Below are 20,791 nucleotides of genomic sequence, written 5' to 3'. Positions count from 1 at the left end.
CACTGGTGAAGCACACATTTTTACCAAGAATCTTCCTTAGAGTGACTTGTATAAAGGGAAGGTGGTCTGATTCACAGTTATGAGAAACCTCATTGAATCCGCACAGCTGTATATAATGCACTGAATAAAATGCATAAGCACTGAAATATTCATGTTGTGTAATTGTGAATTACATTTTTTTAATTTGAGAGTGGAATGGAGAGTGATGTCAAGTAAAGCATCCTGTACTGCCAAACCAATGTGTACTATAATAGGATTAATTTTCTGTGATGGGATTTCTCTCTATTGAAATGGTTTGGAAAGAAATCAGACTTCAGGAAATTCTCTCTAGATTCTAATGCAGATTATCATGTATTTATACAAGATCAGGGTACGTGCACATCGATGACTCTCAAAACTATTGATACAGATAATTTTCAGTTTTAGGGTGAATTACCTGTTATAAGTGAAATGAAAGTTATGGTAATTGGTAAGCGCCACTGTAATAAATTCCAATTTAAACTGCCACAGAAGTACATCAACTGATGGAGCAATAAGAGTAAGTCTGGGCTTGTACTACTGCAACCCCACCAGGAATATGAATTTAGGCACCTACAATCCACCCTTTGGAGACAGCAAGCCAAAATACTCCTACATCCTCTCAGGGACATGCCATCACTCAGACATTTCAGGAGAATATCTTCACAGCTGTAGAAATCTCCCACTCTGACATAATGCTTATCTCAGTTAAAATAAAAGAATGACCACTGAAGAGAAAACTTAGGGGGTGGCAACTCAATGTATGTCAGGCAGGTTATATTTAAAAGTAGCAGCTTTCTAAAATGCAAAATTCACTTCCTCTATGAAAGTAACATGCTCAGAAGGGACATAAGTCAAGAGGGGGATTTTAGTATTTGGAAAGATTAGTGGTACGCAAAATAAAACAAATAGGTGTAGTCAAGAAAGACTAAGCTTACCATCCTCACTGTTTTGTGGGTTTTATCCCCCTGCCCTACCCCTTCCCTGGACACACACCTTGAATGACTGAAAAATTAAGGTTGCTCCCCTATTACAGGAGCTCTCTGTGATGGACTCTGCGCCCATGAGTGAGCCTGGCACTACAGCTCTGATGGCAGAGTGCTTCATTGCTGTACCCAACGGTGCATTCACAGACTTTCCGACCCTCCTCTCTCCGTCCCAGAGTATCAGGCTGTAGCAGAATCCAAGTGCTCAAGCAGTTCATTCCCTTCATTGTCTTATAAGGTCACAGATTACAAGTGGGACTTGAGAAGGGACGAACTGTGAACTTTCTGAGTTTGTTTTTTGTGTCTAAGATGGCAGGGATGCCTCCATTCATCTTTGAAATCAAAAGTATCTAGAATTTCCTCTATGGCTCCTGCTTCCAAGAGTGGGCAAAACCCTGTTCCTAGGAGGCTCTCATTAAAGGAGTCCCTGAATAGAGCAGGGAAATGAGTGGTGTCAGAGTGTACAGAATTTGCCCTCTGTTCTGTTTCTAGGATGCATTTGTTTGAAATAACAGCATTTCCGGGGTTGTGAGAAAGCTGATTCCCAAACTGGGGGGAGAAAAGATGTAGCTTATGTCTCATTTCAAACCTGTGGTCTAAAGACTGTGCAGGTGAGGACAATGTGGTCTGTCTGCCCTTTACAAGAGATTCAAACTCTCTCCTCTGCTGCAGCTGAGCAAAAGCTTGCTGGTGTTGATACTGACAACAGAAGCACCATCCTATTTCCTTGATGTTAGGAATTTATCCACCAATCTACCCATTGATTTAGTGCCCATCTTTTCCAGTATTTCATTCATCCTTGCCCTTAAACTGTCACCTTCACGCTTGCTCTAGTTTCAGGAGAAAGACCATGGCTAAGTCTGTATAGCTTAGCTCTGGCTGAAGCTACTGTTCTTGTTGCAATCTGTGATAAATCAATTGAGGTTCTTAGTGTTCATCTAGCAGATGTCCTGCTACTAAATCTCTAGCCAGTTTTCTTTGCTCTTCACGCAGGTCCTTGAATAAGGCCATTTCCTCCTAAAGATGATGCTAATACCTAGGCTTTACACCCTAGTAATTTTGAAAAGCTCATGTCTACAGAGACAGAGGATAATCTTCTGCTCATCATGTCCACAACTTCACCCTGTCAGACTGTACAAAATACACTTGGCCTCCTTTGGTCCTCTAAACTGCAGCAACCACCAGTGAGTGAAAGTGAATATACAGGGGAAATCCCCCACATGGTAAGTGTTAAATCTTGTCTTATCTTCTTTAAGATGGCCTGGTTAGAGGCAGGATTTGCCCGAACAGACTTGGCTGGTTTCAACAACTCTTCTAATACGGAGCTCTTACAAGGATTTTGCTGTTAAAAGCAGCCCCCAGTGTACCAACCACTAGACTAAGTATCCTTGACACAGAAAGGGTCTTTCATGAAGGTAGTCAGAACAGCTTCCACTTTAAAATGAATGGTATCTTCAGAAGAGGAAGATGCTGTTGTAAGTCGTACATTAGGAGACTGCTGATCATCAGGCTCCTGGTATTATTGTACGTTACCAACATTCTTCCTATGAGTGCTCCTCTGGGAATAATCTTTATACTGTGATGTAGACAGATCTGGGAGCTCTGCATCCAGAATGTAAGGTTTCCACTGACTTCTGGCAGGGACAGGTTCCTGTAAGGATGAGTCTGTACATCCCCATAATATCAAGACAGGGTACAATAAGGGCACCTAGTCCAGGAAGGGAAGTTGACAGGTTCCTTATCTCAGTATCCAATGGGATCTGGTTATTTTATATTTATATCAACAGTATGTAGAATCTGTGTAGTGACTGCTCCAGTTCCTACTCCTTTCAGGTGATGGCAATGAAAACTGTAAAATTAATCTGTCACCATCAGATAAAATGCCAGATTGTGGCTCTGATCTCAGATGTAAGGCAATAAGGAGCATAGTGGGCTTTGGAGCATAAGCTTTCATGGGTAAAGACCAGCTTTGTCAGATGCCTCCTGAAATAGTAAGGCTTACAGACAGATCTGATGCTCCTTACGAGCTCTTGGGGAGAAGATGTCACACATACTACAAAGAAGAAAGAGTCCTTTCCCCAAGCAAGCTTGGCATTGCATATGGACATCCAGTGCAGGAAAGACATCAGGACAATGCACCTATCCTGAATTCTCTTTACTATAGGACCTGTAAAGCTGCACTGAGATGCAGTCAGGGAGGGATATGGAGGAAGATAAGGAATGGAGGGAAGCCAACCAGCAGGAGCAGCCAAATAAGGGATTGGGATGAGGGTGGCAAAATAGTGGCCAGAACTGTACACCCCCCCCACCCCCCCAAAAAAAAACCCCACTCTGGAGATATTACAACCTTCCCTGTGTCTATCAGACAGCCATGGGTGAAGCCTGCAGAGAGGATGCCAGCCTCAGATACTCCAGCCAGCAGAAGCAGACAAACCAGGGACTTTTAGGGTGTGTTTACACAGCAAAGTTATTCAGAATAATGGTGACTATTCTGAAATAACTTAGCAAGCATCTACACCACAAACCCACTATTTTGAAATGATTCTGAAATAGCAGATGGCTGATTCTGAATTCTGTAAACCTCATTCTGAGGAATGGCATCTATTCCAAAATAGATATTTCAAAAGAAAGGCTACACAGACAGGAAATAGGGGCTGTTTTGAAATTAGCTATAGTGTTTCCAGGGGCTGTAATCTAAAGTAGACTCTTTTGTGCATGGACAAGCTATTTTGTGTGTAGAATGCTATTTCACATATTCAACTTATTCCAAAATAATGTTGCAGTGCAGACATAGACTTACACATTCAGCATGCTTTCTACAGTTGACTGGACTTCCTCTGTCCAGCATAGATTGCTCCAGCCTTCCCCTTCCAAGTCTCTTCCACACCTGCCCTGTCTTCCCCACATATATTGCCTTCTCTCAACAGGGAATTTATCCTCGCTTAAATAAACTTACCCTGAAAAAAGTAAGACACTAATACGTTTGCTTCCACCACATGTTCACTACGTCACATTATTTCCCAGACCTTGAGTCTATTATTGCTATCTAGATTGTAAGGTCTTCCCTTTACTACTCCATTTGTACAGGGCCAATAACAGCAATGCCCCATTCTTGGCTGATACTATAATAAACAGACAATTTTTTTTGAAGAAAATAAAATTTCTAACAATAATCCTTAAGCTTCCATGGAGCTGAGCCTTCAGAGGTTCCCAGTCCATCTACTGCTCCAAGTGGAAAGAAACTGAGGTAGCTAGAGCACCCCTTCCTATAGCATTTCTCTCAAAACATTCAGGAATGGTGAAGGGAGAAATAGCAAGTGGACTACTCAACAGTTCATCTTCAGAACTATACTACCCGAGCATGCCATGAGTTGGAATGTGCTGAGGCCACTCAGAGAGCAAGGATTTAACAGACACTGAATTGTATGGTGAACTGAAGTATCTGCTACTGAGAATACACAATTTTTAATCTGCCAGTGCATGCACAATAATCAGTTCATTCCATAGCCATAATCTCTGATAGGAAAAAAAGAAAAATAAAGTCACTTGAGTTTTAAATGTGAAGGAGTTAATATTCTGAGAGATTAAAGAAAAATTATCTGGACTCAAAATACAGGGCCTGGAAACCTTTACTAGGTCAGTCAAACATGTTCAAAGGACAACTTCCATGGGAATTTGCACTTAGAGCAGTTCATCCTGTTAGAGAGCTTATACTGCTGTTTCCAGTATTCCCCCACATATATGTACAAGAAACATCTCTCAAACCAATAAATGCTTACAAGACAAGCAGAAACAGTTCACATGCACTCACTGTCAACAGTGCCTAGAGCTCCTGACTGCCAGCTCATCTATGACTGACCAGTGTAAGCATGGAACAATCATGCCTTAGAGCTCAGACAGGATCATGCATATATGACAGTGCCCATGCAAATAGCTACAAGCTTAATTTTTCTCATAGAATCATAGTATACTAGAACTGGAAAGGACCTTGAGAGGTCCTTATGGCAGGACCAAGCATGTTAGACATTTATCTAACCTGTTCTTAAATATCTCCAATGATGGAGATTCTAGAGCCACCCTAGGTAATTTATCACAGTGTTTAACCACCCTCTCCAATTTCTCCACATCTTTCCTGCAACGTGGTACCCAAAACTGAGCACAGTACTCTAACTGAGGCCTAATCGACACAGAGTAGAGCATACAAATTACTTTGCCCGTCTTGCTAATAACACTCCCATCAATAAATCCCAGAATCACATTTGCTTTTTTGTTTTGCAACAGTGTCACACTGTTGACTCATGCACAGCTTCTGGTCTACTAGGCCAGCTAGACCCCACTCTGCAGTACTTCTTCCTAGGAAGTCACCTCCCATTTTGTGCATGTGAAACTGATTGTTTCTCCCAAAGTGGAATACTTCACATTTGTCGTTATTGAACTTCACCCTCTGCCTCAGACCATTTCTATATTTTGTCTAGATCATTTTGAATTCTAACCCTATCCTTCAAAGCAGCTATAACCCCTTCCAGCTTGGTATCACTGGCAAACTCGGCATCATCTGTCATTATCTAAAACATTGATGAAAATATGTAAAGAACTGACCACAAAACTGACACCTGCAGAACCCCTTCCAGCATGACTATGAACCATTAATAACTATTCTCTATGAACGGTTATCCAACTGCTATATAGTATTTGCCTAGAGAACTGAAATTGTCCACGCCAAGCCTTGCAGGATGGGTGGGGGGAGAGGAGAAGAAAGTTTACCTGCGAGGTCCAGCAGTCCTACCAGCCAGACCAAGGTGTCCAACTGTCTCTTGAGTTTGGAAGGCCCCACTTAGCACATTAACTGCTCAAACCCCAAACATACGACCGGGAGCAAAAGTATAACTTCCTTTCAAGAGAGACTCTGCACTGCAGAGAAAATTGTGATTACCTGACGCTAAAGCTTTCAGGCAGGGCTTTAAGCATCTGTCTTCCCCATTGACAAACATTTTAAAGTCTTAAGAAACATTACTGAAATCTAAACTTATGTTTTACTATCTAGCTATTTCACTTTTACGCATTCGAGCCTGGACAAAAATGGATTGGTCTTTTTCATTTTTGTTTCTAGTTGGTTATTTTGTTTTTCTATTCACTAATAAAGATGATATGTTGTTTGCCGCTGAAACCATGTCTTCTTAAACACCCTAGACATAGTCCCATTGAAAATATGACCATTTTCCAGACTAAATAAAGTGGGTGAAAATCCAGTACCCACCAACGCTGACTGGGCCAGGACTTCACCCATGATCCCTGTGAATGAAGTCACTTAGTTCATAAACAGGTGTGGCCCTCTCACAATGATTTGACATGATTTTGTTTTTTCATCCACAGGCCCTAATTCAACTCTGATTTTCAAGACATCTTTAATTGTACTGGGCAGTGATCTTCATATCCCTATTAGTTAAAACTTATAAATGAAGAGGTCCAGGACCCAGGCATACACAGACACAGAATCATCTCTCATTCCTCATCAGGATCCTGCTTGAAGACAAGTATAAAGACTTAATTCACATGTTCAACCCCACATTCCACAGCTTTACAAATATACATCTTTCTCTGGATTTCCTCCTCACCTTTTATTTGCATTCTTCAAATCCCTGACAAACAGGTCTGGCCTCCAATGGAGTTTAACCACCACACCGTAACTAAACTGATACGCATGCACCAGCACAAATCCTTCATTCAGATAAGGTACACTGGTGTAAACTGTAAATTACATCAGTTCATCTGCTCCAGAGTAATCTTATACCAATGTATCCTGTCTATGCTACTGATTTGCACTGGTGCAAACGCACCAGAGAGCTATGCTAATGGGATTTTTTTAGCCACTGGAGACAAAAACAGTGCCACAAAAATATTTTATGAGTCTGTACACAAAGCACCCTACACCAAGGCTGATCTTTTATCATTGTGTGTGTGTCTTGTTTCTGATTATACTTCCTGGTTACGTTTTTACTTAGGATTCTTTAGAAAGCTACCTCTAAGTGTCTACTCGTTCTACTTAATATTTTGTAAATGTAAAGTGTACTGGATTAAGAGTTTAAGGCCATATCAACATATTTGGAAAAAAAATAAAAATAAAATAAAATAAAGACACTGGAAAGAAATGGCAAAAACCAAGCAGCGCTGATATGGTCTTTTAAAACATAATGCAGCATGCAGTGTGTAAGTACGCTAGTAAAGCAGAAGTAGTGGACAGTTTCTGCCCCCTGCAGTTTCTACTGCTATCTGGATTTCCAAGACAACACTGCCAAAGTAAAGAAAGACCAAGTAAGAGTCTGATAAATCTAAAGAATGACAGATTATCACTCACTGAATACCCAGATGTGCAAGACAGTTTGCACAAAAGATTCTTGAGACCAAAAGAGGGTCTGGTCAATGAATCTTTAGTAACGTAAAACTTGACAGTAATTGCACATGATTTCTACAGCAACAAACAAGTAATATTGTGATTTTTCTTTTTCTGCTGAAAGCTCAGTGCTGTAATTTCACAAAACCAAGGTCCAGCTTTTCTGAACTGAGGTCCAGTTTGTTTTTCTATCCACCTCTGCATAACCATCAGGATTAAGAACTAGAACTCTCATCCATGGAGAAGCATAGTCTTAATATCAGAGCTATGCCACACTAATAACACCATACCACAGACAAATAGAAAATTATTTTCCAGTTGACAGAACAATGATTTAAAAATTGATTATTCTTAAAAAGTATTTTCATGTGAAAAGGCAGGAAATATTCATGTTTTTAAATAAAACAATTTTTCACTTTAGCAGTAAGAGTCATTATGTGCTACTAATCAGTCTTCTTGTCTTGACTTTGCTTTTTGTCTGTCACAGTATATGAGACGTAACTAACCATCATTAATGTATGTTTCCATTTAAGCCACTATATTTCATATAACGAGTTATGTTTTGAATTACGGAATACAAAAAAAGTTTGTTACTGCAGTATTAGGCTACAGTCACTTACAAGAGGAAAACATATATTCAAATCTGCCTGTAGCTACATTAAGTATTGCTTGAACACTAGATGACTAAATTGTTTTACGAAATATACAAATGTGGTTAGTGTACCATTTACTATTCTTTTAAAAAATCTTGTAAATGGGATAGGATGTGTGTTGCACAGCCCTTCCAGAATTCTTTTAAATATACCTAATTCCTGAATATTTTGGCTTTCATTCTATAACTAGCTCTATTATTATGAGTAATTTGAACATTAATTAAATGAAGTTGTGCTCACAAGGCCCGTAATTAATTACTTCAGTATTAGGCCCTTTCCCTTCTGCTAGAAGAGCAAGCTTTGCTCCCTGAGTTGCTGATGTAGTCTCCTTTTTAGTCATTAAGGTGATCATTGAGAGAAATCTGCAAAGTCACTTTGAAGTAAAAACTGGTTGAGTCAAAGGAAAAAAATTGTGAACAGTTAACAGATCATCAATCTTTCAGAAACATGTCTGCGTTCATGAGCTATGTTTAAAATATCAGTTTAGTAATTAACTTGTTTTACACAAATAATCCCCCATTAGTCTTCTCTAATATATACCTTAAGCTATTTGCACAGAAAATTCACTATTAATTTGCAAGAGCAAAGTACTCTCACTCTTCCTTTGCATAAAATACTGATTTTTTTATTCCCCTCTTTTCTCACACCCCGCCAGGAATAGCCGCCTGATGCAGTTACCAGTGCACAGTCATAAAAAAGTCAAATTCCACAGACGCAAAAATCCGCAGGCTTATTTCCAGCCATTGTGTCTTTAAGCCTTTTCTAAGTGCACATTACGTGCGAGCGTGATTTGCAAGCGTCCCTCTCTCTTCCCAATACTACTCCATACATGAGACGCAGGACAAACCTCTTGCCTCTGTATCCCGTGCTTCCCAAACGCTGGGCTCTATCTGCTTAAGTGCCTGCGCTGTAGCTACATGTAATAATTCACCAGCGGTTGACACCGTAAATTAAAGATCCACTTCTCCCTTTCGGCTTCCTTATCCCAGCCTGTCACTTACTGGACCAGACCGCGAGCGGAAACAGCCTATTCACTGCAGGAGACTGCCTCCCCGTGCCCACCGCTCGGCGGCAGGCCGGCCATGCCCATCTGCCCTGGGAGCGCTCCCTCCCCCGCAGCCAAGCAATGCAGTAGTTGCCTGATTCCGGGAAACCCTCACTCCCCGCCCCAGCACCTGGGAGGCGGCGGCGGCGGCGGCGCTCGGCCCAGCCTCCCACCCCTGGATGGCCGACGAAAGCCCTTGCGGCAGCCTGCCTCCAGGGCAGGTGTTCGAGGGGATCCCCTGCTTCCCCTCCCTGCCCAGCCGGGGGCTGATCGGTGCTTCCCTCTGCCAACGGGACCCCTCCCCACAGTCCCTTCGCCACCGCGCCCCGAGGCGGGGCCGGACAGCCCCTTCCCCGCGACAGGAGATCGGCCGCCGCGTGGGGCGGCGGCGGTGGTGGTGAAAAGCCTAGGCGGGCCCCGTGGGGGCGGGGCGGGGCGGGGCGGCCCCAGGATCGGGGCCGGTGGCCCGCGGGGTGGGGTGGGGCGGAGCGGGGTGTGGCCCTGCCCGCCGAGCTGAGGCGGAGGGACGCGCGCTGCCCCCCCACCCCCCGGTACCTTGCGCTTCCTGGTCTCGGCCGAGCCGCTCCACACGAAGCACTGGTAGATCGCCCGCAGGTTCTGCTTCCAGTTCTCCACCTTGAAGCCGGTCACATGGCAGCACCCGGCGGCCGGCGGACTCATGTCCGACCCCCCCTCATCAATCCGCCCGCAGACGGGCCGGGCCGGCGGGCAGAGAGCCGGCCCCTTCCCCCTGGCAGCCGCACAGACACGGGACGGGGCCGCCGCTCGCGCGCTGCCTCCCAGGCGCCGGGGCGCCGGCCCCCTCACGCCGCCCGGCGGCGGCGCGGCCTCCCCCGCCCCCGCGAGCTGCAGCAGGGGGCGCGGGCAGCGGCTCGCCCCGAGGGCCGGGCTCCCCCCCGGCTCCGAACAAAGCGCGGCGGCCGGGCGGCAGCGCACAAAGATGGGGCTGGCGAGCAAGAGGAGGAGGAGGCGGCGGCCGCTGCCGCCCCCGGAGTGGCCGCCGCTGCCGTTAGCTCATGGAGGCCGCTGGGAGCCGGCGGGGCGCGGGGAGACCCTGGCGGCGGCGGTGCAGCCGCGGGGGGAGGGGGCTAGTCCGCTGCGGCTCCCCCAGCCGGCCGCCCGCTCGGCTCCTGTCTCTTTAAATCGCTCCCCCTCCCCCCGCAGCGTTTAATGGCCCAAGCTGCGAACTCAACCTAGCCCGCCAGGCCCGGAGTGGGGCCGACCAACAGGGAAGGGGCAGGAGGCGGTGTGGGCCTGCCCCTCTGCCCAGCTACTATTGGGGAGGGCGCCTGGGGAAGGCGCGTAACCGTTGGTCCCAAGCCTGTCACTCCACACCTCTGCTACGCCTCTTCTAGCATCTCATTGGCGCGCCTGTCTCCTCAACGCGTCCAACGGGAAAGGGCGGGCGCTGAGACGGTGATGGACAACGCCGGTGCACCTATGAGGAGAGAGAGGCGGGGCCTGCGTTGCAGTAAACGCTGCCTGATTGGCCAAAGCGCTGCCGAGGGGATGCAAAAGTCTGAAGGGATTGGCTCAACGGGGCTGTCGGGGTGGAGCCGTCCACAGCATCAGGCTGCGTTGCGGGGCAGAGCTGCTGTCATATCCGCTTATCCCTGCAGCTTCTCTGTTACCCCAGTGATTTCCTGCAAGGAAGGCGGGGGCGGGGGCGCGGGCGCAGGCTGGGCGGTGGAGCAGCTCACCCATTCCTCCTGTGGGGCAGGCTTCACCCCCTCTACACCCAGGCCTCAGGGCTGCTCTGGTGGGCCACACCCCCCCGTGCCCAGACAACAGCAGCTGCCACCGGCCAGACAGCCCCTCTGCCCCCAAAAACAGCACCCACCACACAGCCCCTCTGCCCCCGACAACAGCACCCGCCACACAGCCCCTCTGCCCCCGACAACAGCACCCGCCACACAGCCCCTCTGCCCCCGACAACAGCACCCGCCACACACCACACAGCCCCTCTGCCCAGACAACAGCACCCGCCACACACCACACAGCCCCTCTGCCCCCGACAACAGCACCCGCCACACAGCCCCTCTGCCCCCGACAACAGCACCCGCCACAGGCCACACAACCCCTCTGCCCAGACAACAGCACCCGCCACAGGCCACACAGCCCCTCTGCCCAGACAACAGCACCCGCCACACAGCCCCTCTGCCCGACAACAGCACCCGCCACACACCACACAGCCCCTCTGCCCAGACAACAGCACCTGCCACACACCACACAGCCCCTCTGCCCCCGACAACAGCACCCGCCACACAGCCCCTCTGCCCCTGACAACAGCACCCGCCACAGGCCACACAGCCCCTCTGCCCAGACAACAGCACCCGCCACAGGCCACACAGCCCCTCTGCCCCCGACAACAGCACCCGCCACACAGCCCCTCTGCCCCCGACAACAGCACCCGCCACAGGCCACACAGCCCGTCTGACCCGACAACAGCACCCGCCACAGGCCACACAGCCCGTCTTACCCGACAACAACACCTGCCACACACCACACAGCCCCTCTGCTCAGACAATGGCACCCGCCACACACCACACAGCCCCTCTGCCCCTGACAACAGCACCCGCCACACAGCCCCTCTGCCCCCGACAACAGCACCCGCCACAGGCCACACAGCCCGTCTGACCCAACAACAGCACCCGCCACAGGCCACGCAGCCCGTCTGACCCGACAACAACACCCGCCACACACCACACAGCCCCTCTGCTCAGACAATGGCACCCGCCACACAGCCCCTCTGCCCCTGACAACAGCACCCACCACACACCACACAGCCCCTCTGCCCCCGACAACAGCACCCGCCACAGGCAACACAGCCCCTCTGCCCCTGACAACAGCACCCGCCACACACGACACAGCCCCTCTGCCCCCGACAACAGCACCCGCCACAGGCCACACAGCCCCTCTGCCCAACCAACAGCACCCCCACAGGCCACACAGCCCCTCTGCCCAACCAACAGCACCCCCACAGGCCACACAGCCCCTCTGCCCCTGACAACAGCACCCATCACAGGCTACGCAGTCCCTCTGCCCCCGACAACAGCACCCGACACCTGTCACGCAGCCCCTCTGCCCAGACAACAGCACACGCCACAGGCCACACAGCCCCTCTGTCCAGCCAAGAGCACCCGCCACAGGCCACACAGCCCTTCTGCCCAGACAACAGCACATGCCACAGGCCACACAGCCCCTCTGTCCAGCCAAGAGCACCCACCACAGGCCGCACAGCCCCTCTGCACCCAATAGCACCCACCACTGGTCACACAGCCCCTCTGCCCTACCAACAGCACCCACCACCAGCCACACAGCCCCTTTGCACCCAATAGCACCTGCCACAGGCCACATTGCCCTTCTGTCCAGCCAAAAGCACCCACCACAGGCCACACAGCCCCTCTGACCAACCAACAGCACCTGCCACCGGCCAGACAGCCCCTCTGACCAACCAACAGCACTCACCACTGGCCAGACAGCCCCTCTGATCAACCAACAGCACCCGCCACACCCTACATAGCCTCTTTGCTCCGCAACAGGCCCATGACACTTGCCTTGAACTACTCAGTCCCTCTTCCCAGCCAACAGCACCCGCCACAGGCCACACAGCCCCTCTGCCCCCCCAACTGCACCCACCACAGGCCACATTGCCCCTCTGCCCAGCCAACAGCACCCGCCACATCCCACACAGCCTCTTTGCTCCGCAACAGGCCCATGACACTTGCCTTGAACTACACAGCCCCTCTTCCCAGCCACCAGCACCTCCCACAGACCACACAGCTCCCTGCCCTGCAACAGGCCCATCACACTCATCTTGAACCACATAGCTCCTCTGCCCGGCCAAAAGCACCTGCCATAGGCCCCACAGCCATTCTGCCCCGCTAGCTGCATCTGCCATGGGCTACACAGCCGTTCTGCCCCACTACAGGCCCAGAGCACCCCACCACAGGCCACAAAGCTGTTCAGCTTTGCCTCGTGCCCACCAGGAGACACACCACTGCTCTGCCCAGCCAAAGGTCCACAACATCCTCCACACTCAGCTAGCGCACTGCTGGAGGCACTGATCTATAGGTAGCCCAGGCTGGCAGGCCACGACGCCACACCAGTTGAATAGTTCAGAGCACTTGCAGATGTAGAAGGTTCTCTCATGCCATGGTTTCGTTCCTGCAACCATACAACACACCTACCCACATACAGGCCCGGTTTCGTTAACATCTCCCGGCCACAAGGAATACCATGAATTACATACTCTGAAATCAGAGTCCGATTGTAGCTTTTGTCACATAAGCTGTGAGTCTGTGCGTGCATTAACCCTAGGAATTCAAAGATCTTGATAGTCAAGGGAAACTGAGATGAGTTCAAATATTTTAGAATGTGGGTTTTTTTGTTTGTTTGTTTGTTTGTTTTCAGCCTCTAAGAATCATTCATGGGACCTACTACAATGAGATCTTGTTTTATGGCATTTCCTTAGTAAGGCACTGAAGTACCATATCACATGATCAGTTCTGGTATTACTTCAGCCCCATCCTCTCTAAATTAATACATATGGAAATAAGGCCGTGGAAAAACACAAACATAATTGGATCTCTCTTATACACTATTTGCCAGACACTATAGAGTTAATATACTTACAGTTACATAACAGCTGAAGAAGACAATAGACATAGATAAGAAAGAAAAAGACAGGCTTCTGGCAGAGATTTGTAGAGATAGGGGGAGAGAAATACCAGAGGCTGTTTCAGATAGCAGTTGCCGCTGAAGACAGCTCTTGCACTAGCAATGGGACGATTGTGCAATAAGAAAGGTAAAGCGCTTGGTTTGCCAATTTTTTTCAGTTCATCCTATTACTGTTTAAGTACTGTCTGTAGGGATCCCAAACATTAAACTAAGGTGAAACTGCTTTATCAGGGTTTTTAATACCTAAAGCACCATGAGGCTTAATTCTACTTTCAGGCCTGTGAGTTCAACTCTCATTACAGTCAAAGAGAATGGTTACAGCATATCACGGGGCAGAGTTTTATCTCATGTTATCTAGAATTGAAAAAAGAAATAAGGGATACTTAGTCACTGCTGTGCAAAAATTATTGCAAATTATTTAAAAAGCTATTTGTGAATAACATGCGTATTTCCATATATGTCCATTTTGAAATAATTGTGGGATTTAATACTGGCAAAGTGCACTGTATTGTTCACTGCCCCATTGAATAAAATCCTCTGTCTACAGGACAGCAGCAGGGCAAACTTCCCACATTGCCCTGCTACTGCATCCGTGATCTGGGGGTAACTTCCTGTAGGGATAACAGGAGAAGTTCAGTCTTCATGGGTCATGCATTTCTTAGCCTTGCTGCTGAAATTCCTATTCCACAAATGTAAAGGGTCTGTTTGGGGAATCAAAGCTGATATCATGTCGATAAATAAACAAAATAATGGCAAATCATGCTACTGCCCATGCTTCCCTGACAGCACCCTCTGTCCCCAGTATAATGTTTGTCTTATGCAAACACCATGCTTCCAGCCACACTTGCTTGAATGGCACACCTCTTGCACCACCTACTCCTCCTTGCACACCAGAGCTCCCATGCGTCATAATTAGATTCCTAGGCCCCAATCCTGCCATGACAGCTGTGTGGGTAGCCCTCTACCACTCTGTGGCTCCTGTTGATTTCAGTGCAAAAACTAATTTGATGGTCTCAGTGTTTACCCATTTCACTCCATCATGAAACTACAATATAGTTTGCCCAGCTATTCTCATCCTCTGGTGTCTGATAAGGTCTCTTATAAATGCAAGGACCAGCACAAGAGAATCAGCACACTGACTTCATCATGTCTGAGCTAAAATAAAGCCAAACTCTTCAGATATGGCAAAAATACCCAAATGATAATTATATAAAAAAGACCAGGATGAGAAAACTGCAAACTCACTAATGATCCGATCCTGCTCCCAGAGAATCAATGACAAAATTCCCATTGACTTCAGTGGAAGCTGAAATGTGCCTTAAACATACTATTATATGTTTCTCTTACCATCGCAAAGCAACACAAGACCAAAGAAATGTCTCACATCCCATTCAAGCATGCTATTTAATAAGCATACTATCTTGATCTGAACAGCAAATCTGTAACAGACATATTTGAAAAAGACATCTCAGCTAAGAAATGTCAAACACACTTTTTAAATAACCTTGATCTTAAGATCTATAAATCTTCAGGAATAAAACACCAACAGAAAACATACTGTACATTTATTAATCAAGCAACAAGCACCTACCTCAAAAAATGTAAGCAAGCTATGACAGCACTCAAATATCATCTGTTAAAATTGAAGATGGAAATAAATGATAAAACTGAGTTCTCTAGGGTCTTTCTCATCCAGCTACAAAAGACCCATCAAACAATGTTATCAATTAGTTTTAACTCAGAAACCAATCTTTAAACTTTCAGTGGTCTCTCCATGATAATGTGCCTGTTCTCTGTAGCCTTAAACTAGCAACAGAAGTGGGTCTGTCCCATGAAAGCTCATTACCGAATAAATCATTTTGTTGATCTTTAAAGTGCTACATTGCTGCTGCTTGGTTTTGTTAACCTAGCAAGTCATAGATCCCTAGTTCCAATCACTGTAAATCAAACAAGTATATTACCTGTGATAACTGAGGGGAAAACAAAACCCTACATGTTGTAAAAGCACAGTCACTGGCAGAACTTACAACATGTAACATTATTTCAGACTCTTATCTGTCATCAGGTGGTGTCAGCGCATGGACTGCAATAAAAACAGGTCCCTCCTTCCTTCAGAAGGTGCTGCAAATGAATAGTATATTTTGTGTGTTGGTACAAATGGTACATCACCTTTTTTGGAAAAGCTGGTCAAATGTGAGAGTATGTGCGGAAATGTGAGGAACAGGCAAACTGAACAGTTAAGTTGCTAAATAGTATGGTTATCAGCTGTATTTAGCAAGCCAAAAGATTTCAGCAGATACCTATCCTGTTCAAATGGGAACATTTCCAATGCTGCTGATTTTGGGTGCTGGAAGTAAGACACGTGCTGCCTAAACTTCATGAGTACTGACAACATCAGTGATGTCAATGAGAGTTGAGGGTACACATTTGTCTCTGAAAGACAGACCTAAAGAATCTGCAGTCATGTGCCTAAAAATTGAGACACAGCAAATCAGTGAACGCTTTTGAAACGGTGGGTCTTCATTGTCAAGTGCTGAGTCCTCTCAAATTCTTTCTGGGATGTTATTTCCTCTGCAGTGACCTCCTCCACAGAAAACAGAGCCAACCACCACCAGCTCTAATAATTTGATGTGGTATTGAGTGACTAGCTAAATCCTGCATATCACAATAAGAATCTGACCCAAAATTATAGATAAGGACAGATCCTCTGGCTTGCTGAGATCATTTGCTTACTAAGTGAGCACTACCAGAGCTTGAACAAAGATCTAAAAGAAGAGATCGGATGTCCACCAAGTTGTCAGTCTCTGTGCTCTCTTTGAGGACACGTTGGGAACTTTGTGGTGAACTATACAAGTTTCTCATTCTACTCATACCTTTCAGTTGTTACCACCCACACAATGAAGGTGGCATAACACAGCTAAATGGCAGTCAAAACAAAGTAAGTGTAGAAAATGGTGACATAGTTTTGTCACGTAGCAATTGTCAAATCACAACCTCCTTGCTATATATACACAAGAGTTTACAAGCTTGCTCTAGTTTAAGTTACTCTTGGGGATAACTTAGGAACATTTCTAGACCATAACCTTGTTGGTGCACCAAACAGATTGGGAAAAGATTTATCTCTGGGGGTGGGAATCTCACCAAGCACACTTGGGTCCATTAGAGGAATCTCTAATTTTAAAGCCTGGAAGATTATGCAAATTGGCATTTGTCCCTGAATGATGATGGGATATAAATGTTGATAGTACCTAAGCATACTGCAAACATGCAGCAAACTCTGCCTCTAGAGAGCCACCGGTGTTACATGATATCTGATATCGCAGCTGGGAAGAAGCAAAATTCTTCCATACAGGAAAGAAAAGCAACTGCATCCTTGAGCTTTGCCATCCCAGGGGACAGATCAACCAGGAACATGAAGCAGCCAGTCTTATTTTATCCCCTAGACATGTTTTTCCACTTAGCGCTTGCACAATTTTCCTGCCCTAGAAAGATGAAGATTTTCTCAGGTGAGAATTAACCCTTTCCCTTGTAGGCACCTAGATGTTTGAACAGCATCCAGGTTTTTGCCAGGACTCTTGATTCCTGAGGTTGAGAAGAATGTGCAGTAAAACCTACATTTGGTCTTTTTAGGCTCCATCCTGCAAAGTGCTGAGCGTTCTGGTCCTGATAGTGATTTAAGTTAGACTACCAAAGGTCTTGCATGATTTGCTGGCTTGAAGCTTGTGTGCTCAGCATCTTGCACAAGTCTTTTGCACACTGCTACAGGATGGTAGGGTGGAGACAAAGAAGCTGTTAGTTTTGTTAGGCATAGATTGTCCTGAATCTGTGTTACAGAGGAGACTGCTCTTTTCCCTATGCCAGGCTGCTGCCTCTGAGATCAGTAGATGCAACTTAATATAAACTGAAGGAATCCCATAACAGGACTTTCTCCAATGACACATGTAGGACTTTGGAACTTGTTCACCCTTTGATTCGTCAGTGTCTGGATTCATTATGCACACAGGCACAATGCAATGCCCATCTCTTTTTCTAGTCTTCAGGGAACAGGGTAGTTTGAGTCAGAGACAGAGCTAGGCATAACCAGGCTAAGCAATCGCTCAGGGCACCAAGTAGCTCAAGGGGCTATTTGCTTTTTATTAAAAGCTCTGGCCTGTTTTAATATTGTAGGTGGAGGGAATAGGCTCGCTTAGAGCCCCCAGTGGGCTAGGACTCTTCCTGCGGGGGGAGATCGGCTTATGTTATTATCATCCCATTAGCTGATGGGAATTTATTGTGCTCAGCAGTCCATTCCACTGTGCTTTGTATTGGGTATTTTCATTCATGGGACAGACACTCAGGTCACTGGATGGGGGACTAGAGGTTTTGATAAATCAAAATAAATAAACAAGTAATTGGGCTATGCACGTAAGTGGACTATCACCACAGGCATGAACAGCCTCCTTCCATAGCTTGGGGGAAAAGAGACATTACCAGGGATTCATATAAAAAATGTGATTAGAGAACACAATGTATTCTACAGAAAGCACCCCATATCCTATGCCTGCAGGTCCCACACAGTTCTGACAGCAATGAGCAGGCAGAATGAACCAGTGAACAAGCCAAATTCTGCAAACCCCAAGAGCCACTGGAAGGAATGAAGGTTAATCAGGCCTGGCCCTGGAGGTCTGCAAAGCTTGCTGTTGTGGTCCCAACTTCTGAACTGGAAGGCATCAGAAGTAGTCACAGCTTTAAATTTTCAGTTGTTTTAAATAAAAACAACATCCCTAATTCTGTTGGGGAGCTGTCCATCAAACTGTAAGCCACTGGGACCTCACTGCTGGGGCTGAAAATTAGATTCTGAATTTTCACTCAGGATTGGGTTCCTGATCCCCAATAGTCCATGAAAACTGTTACCCCAGGCTCCTCTACTTTGGAGAGGACTCCGTATGAATTCATGGCCACTGGTTTGCTGCTGAGGGCACTCCCTCCAACATGGCTGCTTGCAATTGAGCTGACTCTGCTGAGCAACCAGTCTGACTTCTGGCTCCTGGCAGTGACAGTGCAATAGCTCAGAAGTGAGAGACTAAATATGAGACCGAGAGCAAAGGATTTTGTATTCTGATCTCAGCTGTGACACTTACTTCTTCTGTGGCCTTTAGCAAACCACTTCACTTCTATCTCAGATTTGCCATCTATAAATGAAATAATGCCACTTACCTATCGCACCAGGGCATGGGTGCTGATGTTTGTAAATAAAGTGACCATATTTCCCTAGATTAAATATGGGACTCCCTGGAAGATGGGGGATGATGCCTTTCTGGTGCCTGAAATAGGGGACTGTCCCGGCCAAAATGGGACAACTGGTCACCTAACTTAGGCAGTGTCTGCCCTGTGGGGGTTGCCACCCTGCTGGTGGAGGGTGCTCCCTGGCTGTGGGGGGCAGCTGCAGCTCCCGGCTGCCTCATGCCTTGGGGTGCTGGGAACAGGACTGTGGCCCCACTGGGGACCTCCCTGCGCTTGTGCTCCTCCTGGCTCCTCTGAGCGGCAGAAAGATGGGAGCCAGGCAGCATCTGCACTGGGCTGGCTCCTGGCTCCCCTGAGCTGCGGGGGCAGCTGCCATGCCTTCCAGCTTCCAGCTACCCCGAGCGCTGGGGAGCCATGAGCCAGGCACAGCTGCTCCAGTCCAGCTCCCAGGTCCCCCAAGCTGCGGAAAGCTGGAAACTGGGTGGCAGCCACTCCCCCAGAACAAATACAGAACAATTAGCCCCTTTGTTAAAATAAATCAGGACGTCTTCCTGGCACCTGAAATATGGGGCTGTTCTGGCCAAAATGGGACAGATGGTCACCCTCTTGTAAAGCACTGTGTAAATAAAAAAATTAATCAGATCATTTACACAAGCTGAGGATCTGGCCCACTACCAGGAGCTACAGATGAGTAACAGGACAGAATTTGGCTCCAACAGGCTTAAGAAGGTGTATGCCGGAGCTGATTGCATGGGCAGCAGGTGAATGCCTACTTCAGGAAGGTGAGCCCCTTCAGGGAGGCTAGCACCATGGACCTTCCCCTACACCATCTCTCCCCACCAGAGCATCCCCACCTAACTGCAGCCAGAAGAGCCCTGGCAAAACCACTTCATACTGCCAGCAAGCCACTAAACACCAGCCAGACCTCCAGGCCACCTGCTGTTCCTGAGCCCTGGCCTGATTCTGGGCCCCAAGCACCAACCCACCTAACCCAACACTTGGGCTGCCAGCCAGCCCCAAATGCTGGCCCAGCTGGCCAGTCCGGAGCAGCCTGCTGGACCCCCAGTAGGTCCTCCCAACTATCGTCTGGTCCTGAGCCACCCCTTGGCCTAAGTCACCCTGGGCCACCAGCCTGAGCTGAGTCCCCACCATCTTTGGTGGAAAAGAGAGTGAGCCTGTGGCCTTGAGCTGGGACATGCTGACACAGCCTGGGCTAGGGGAGGACCAACCTATGATGCCCGCTGCTCTCCATGGCTGGCTGGAAGGGCTACATTCATGTAAGTGTTGAAAGGGCCTTGGACTCAAACTTCTTTACCTCCTTGGCCTAAAGTGTAACTTACACATAACCTTTGACTTTGGCCTGTTAACAATTACCTTGACCAATTTAACATAAAATCTTTCTAATGAGTTTCTTTACAAAAATCACTCGTTTGTTTTGCTTTGTTTTCCTGAGCATCTTCATGACACTAATACAAACCCATGCCTATTTAAACACAGAGGGCATGTCTACACTAGCCAAAAACTTCGAAATGGCCATGCAAATGGCCATTGTGAAGTTTACTAATGAAGCGCTGAAATACATATTCAGCGCCTCATTGGCATGCGGGTGGCCGCGGCACTTTGAAATTGACGCAGTTCGCCGCTGCGCGGCTCGTCCAGATGGGGCTCCTTTTTGAAAGGATCCCGCCTACTTCGAAGTCCCCTTATTCCTATCTGCTCATAGGAATAAGGGGAATTCGAAGTAGGTGGGGTCCTTTCGAAAACGAGCCCCATC

General features: G+C 47.4%; 1 protein-coding gene across 3 annotated transcripts in view; it reads right to left on the bottom strand.

Moving 5' to 3' along the window:
- The window catches only part of USP22 (ubiquitin specific peptidase 22), a 178,958-nt gene extending 168,835 nt beyond the window's left edge, over positions 1-10,123 (bottom strand). For 2 of the 3 annotated variants that reach the window (XM_075010791.1, XM_075010792.1), the window contains exon 1: positions 9,649-10,123. In XM_075010791.1, coding sequence (XP_074866892.1) covers positions 9,649-9,774 — 126 coding nt within the window. In that variant the 5' untranslated portion in view covers positions 9,775-10,123. The remainder of the gene's footprint in view (positions 1-9,648) is intronic. The other variant, XR_012647743.1, reaches the window with a different exon arrangement.
- Between the last annotated feature and the right edge of the window lie 10,668 nt (positions 10,124-20,791).

Source organism: Carettochelys insculpta, chromosome 16 (assembly GCF_033958435.1).
Source record: "Carettochelys insculpta isolate YL-2023 chromosome 16, ASM3395843v1, whole genome shotgun sequence".
NCBI lineage: Eukaryota > Metazoa > Chordata > Testudines > Carettochelyidae > Carettochelys > Carettochelys insculpta.
Note: the sequence above shows the minus strand (reverse complement) of the source record. Positions and strands in the feature narration are given on the sequence as shown.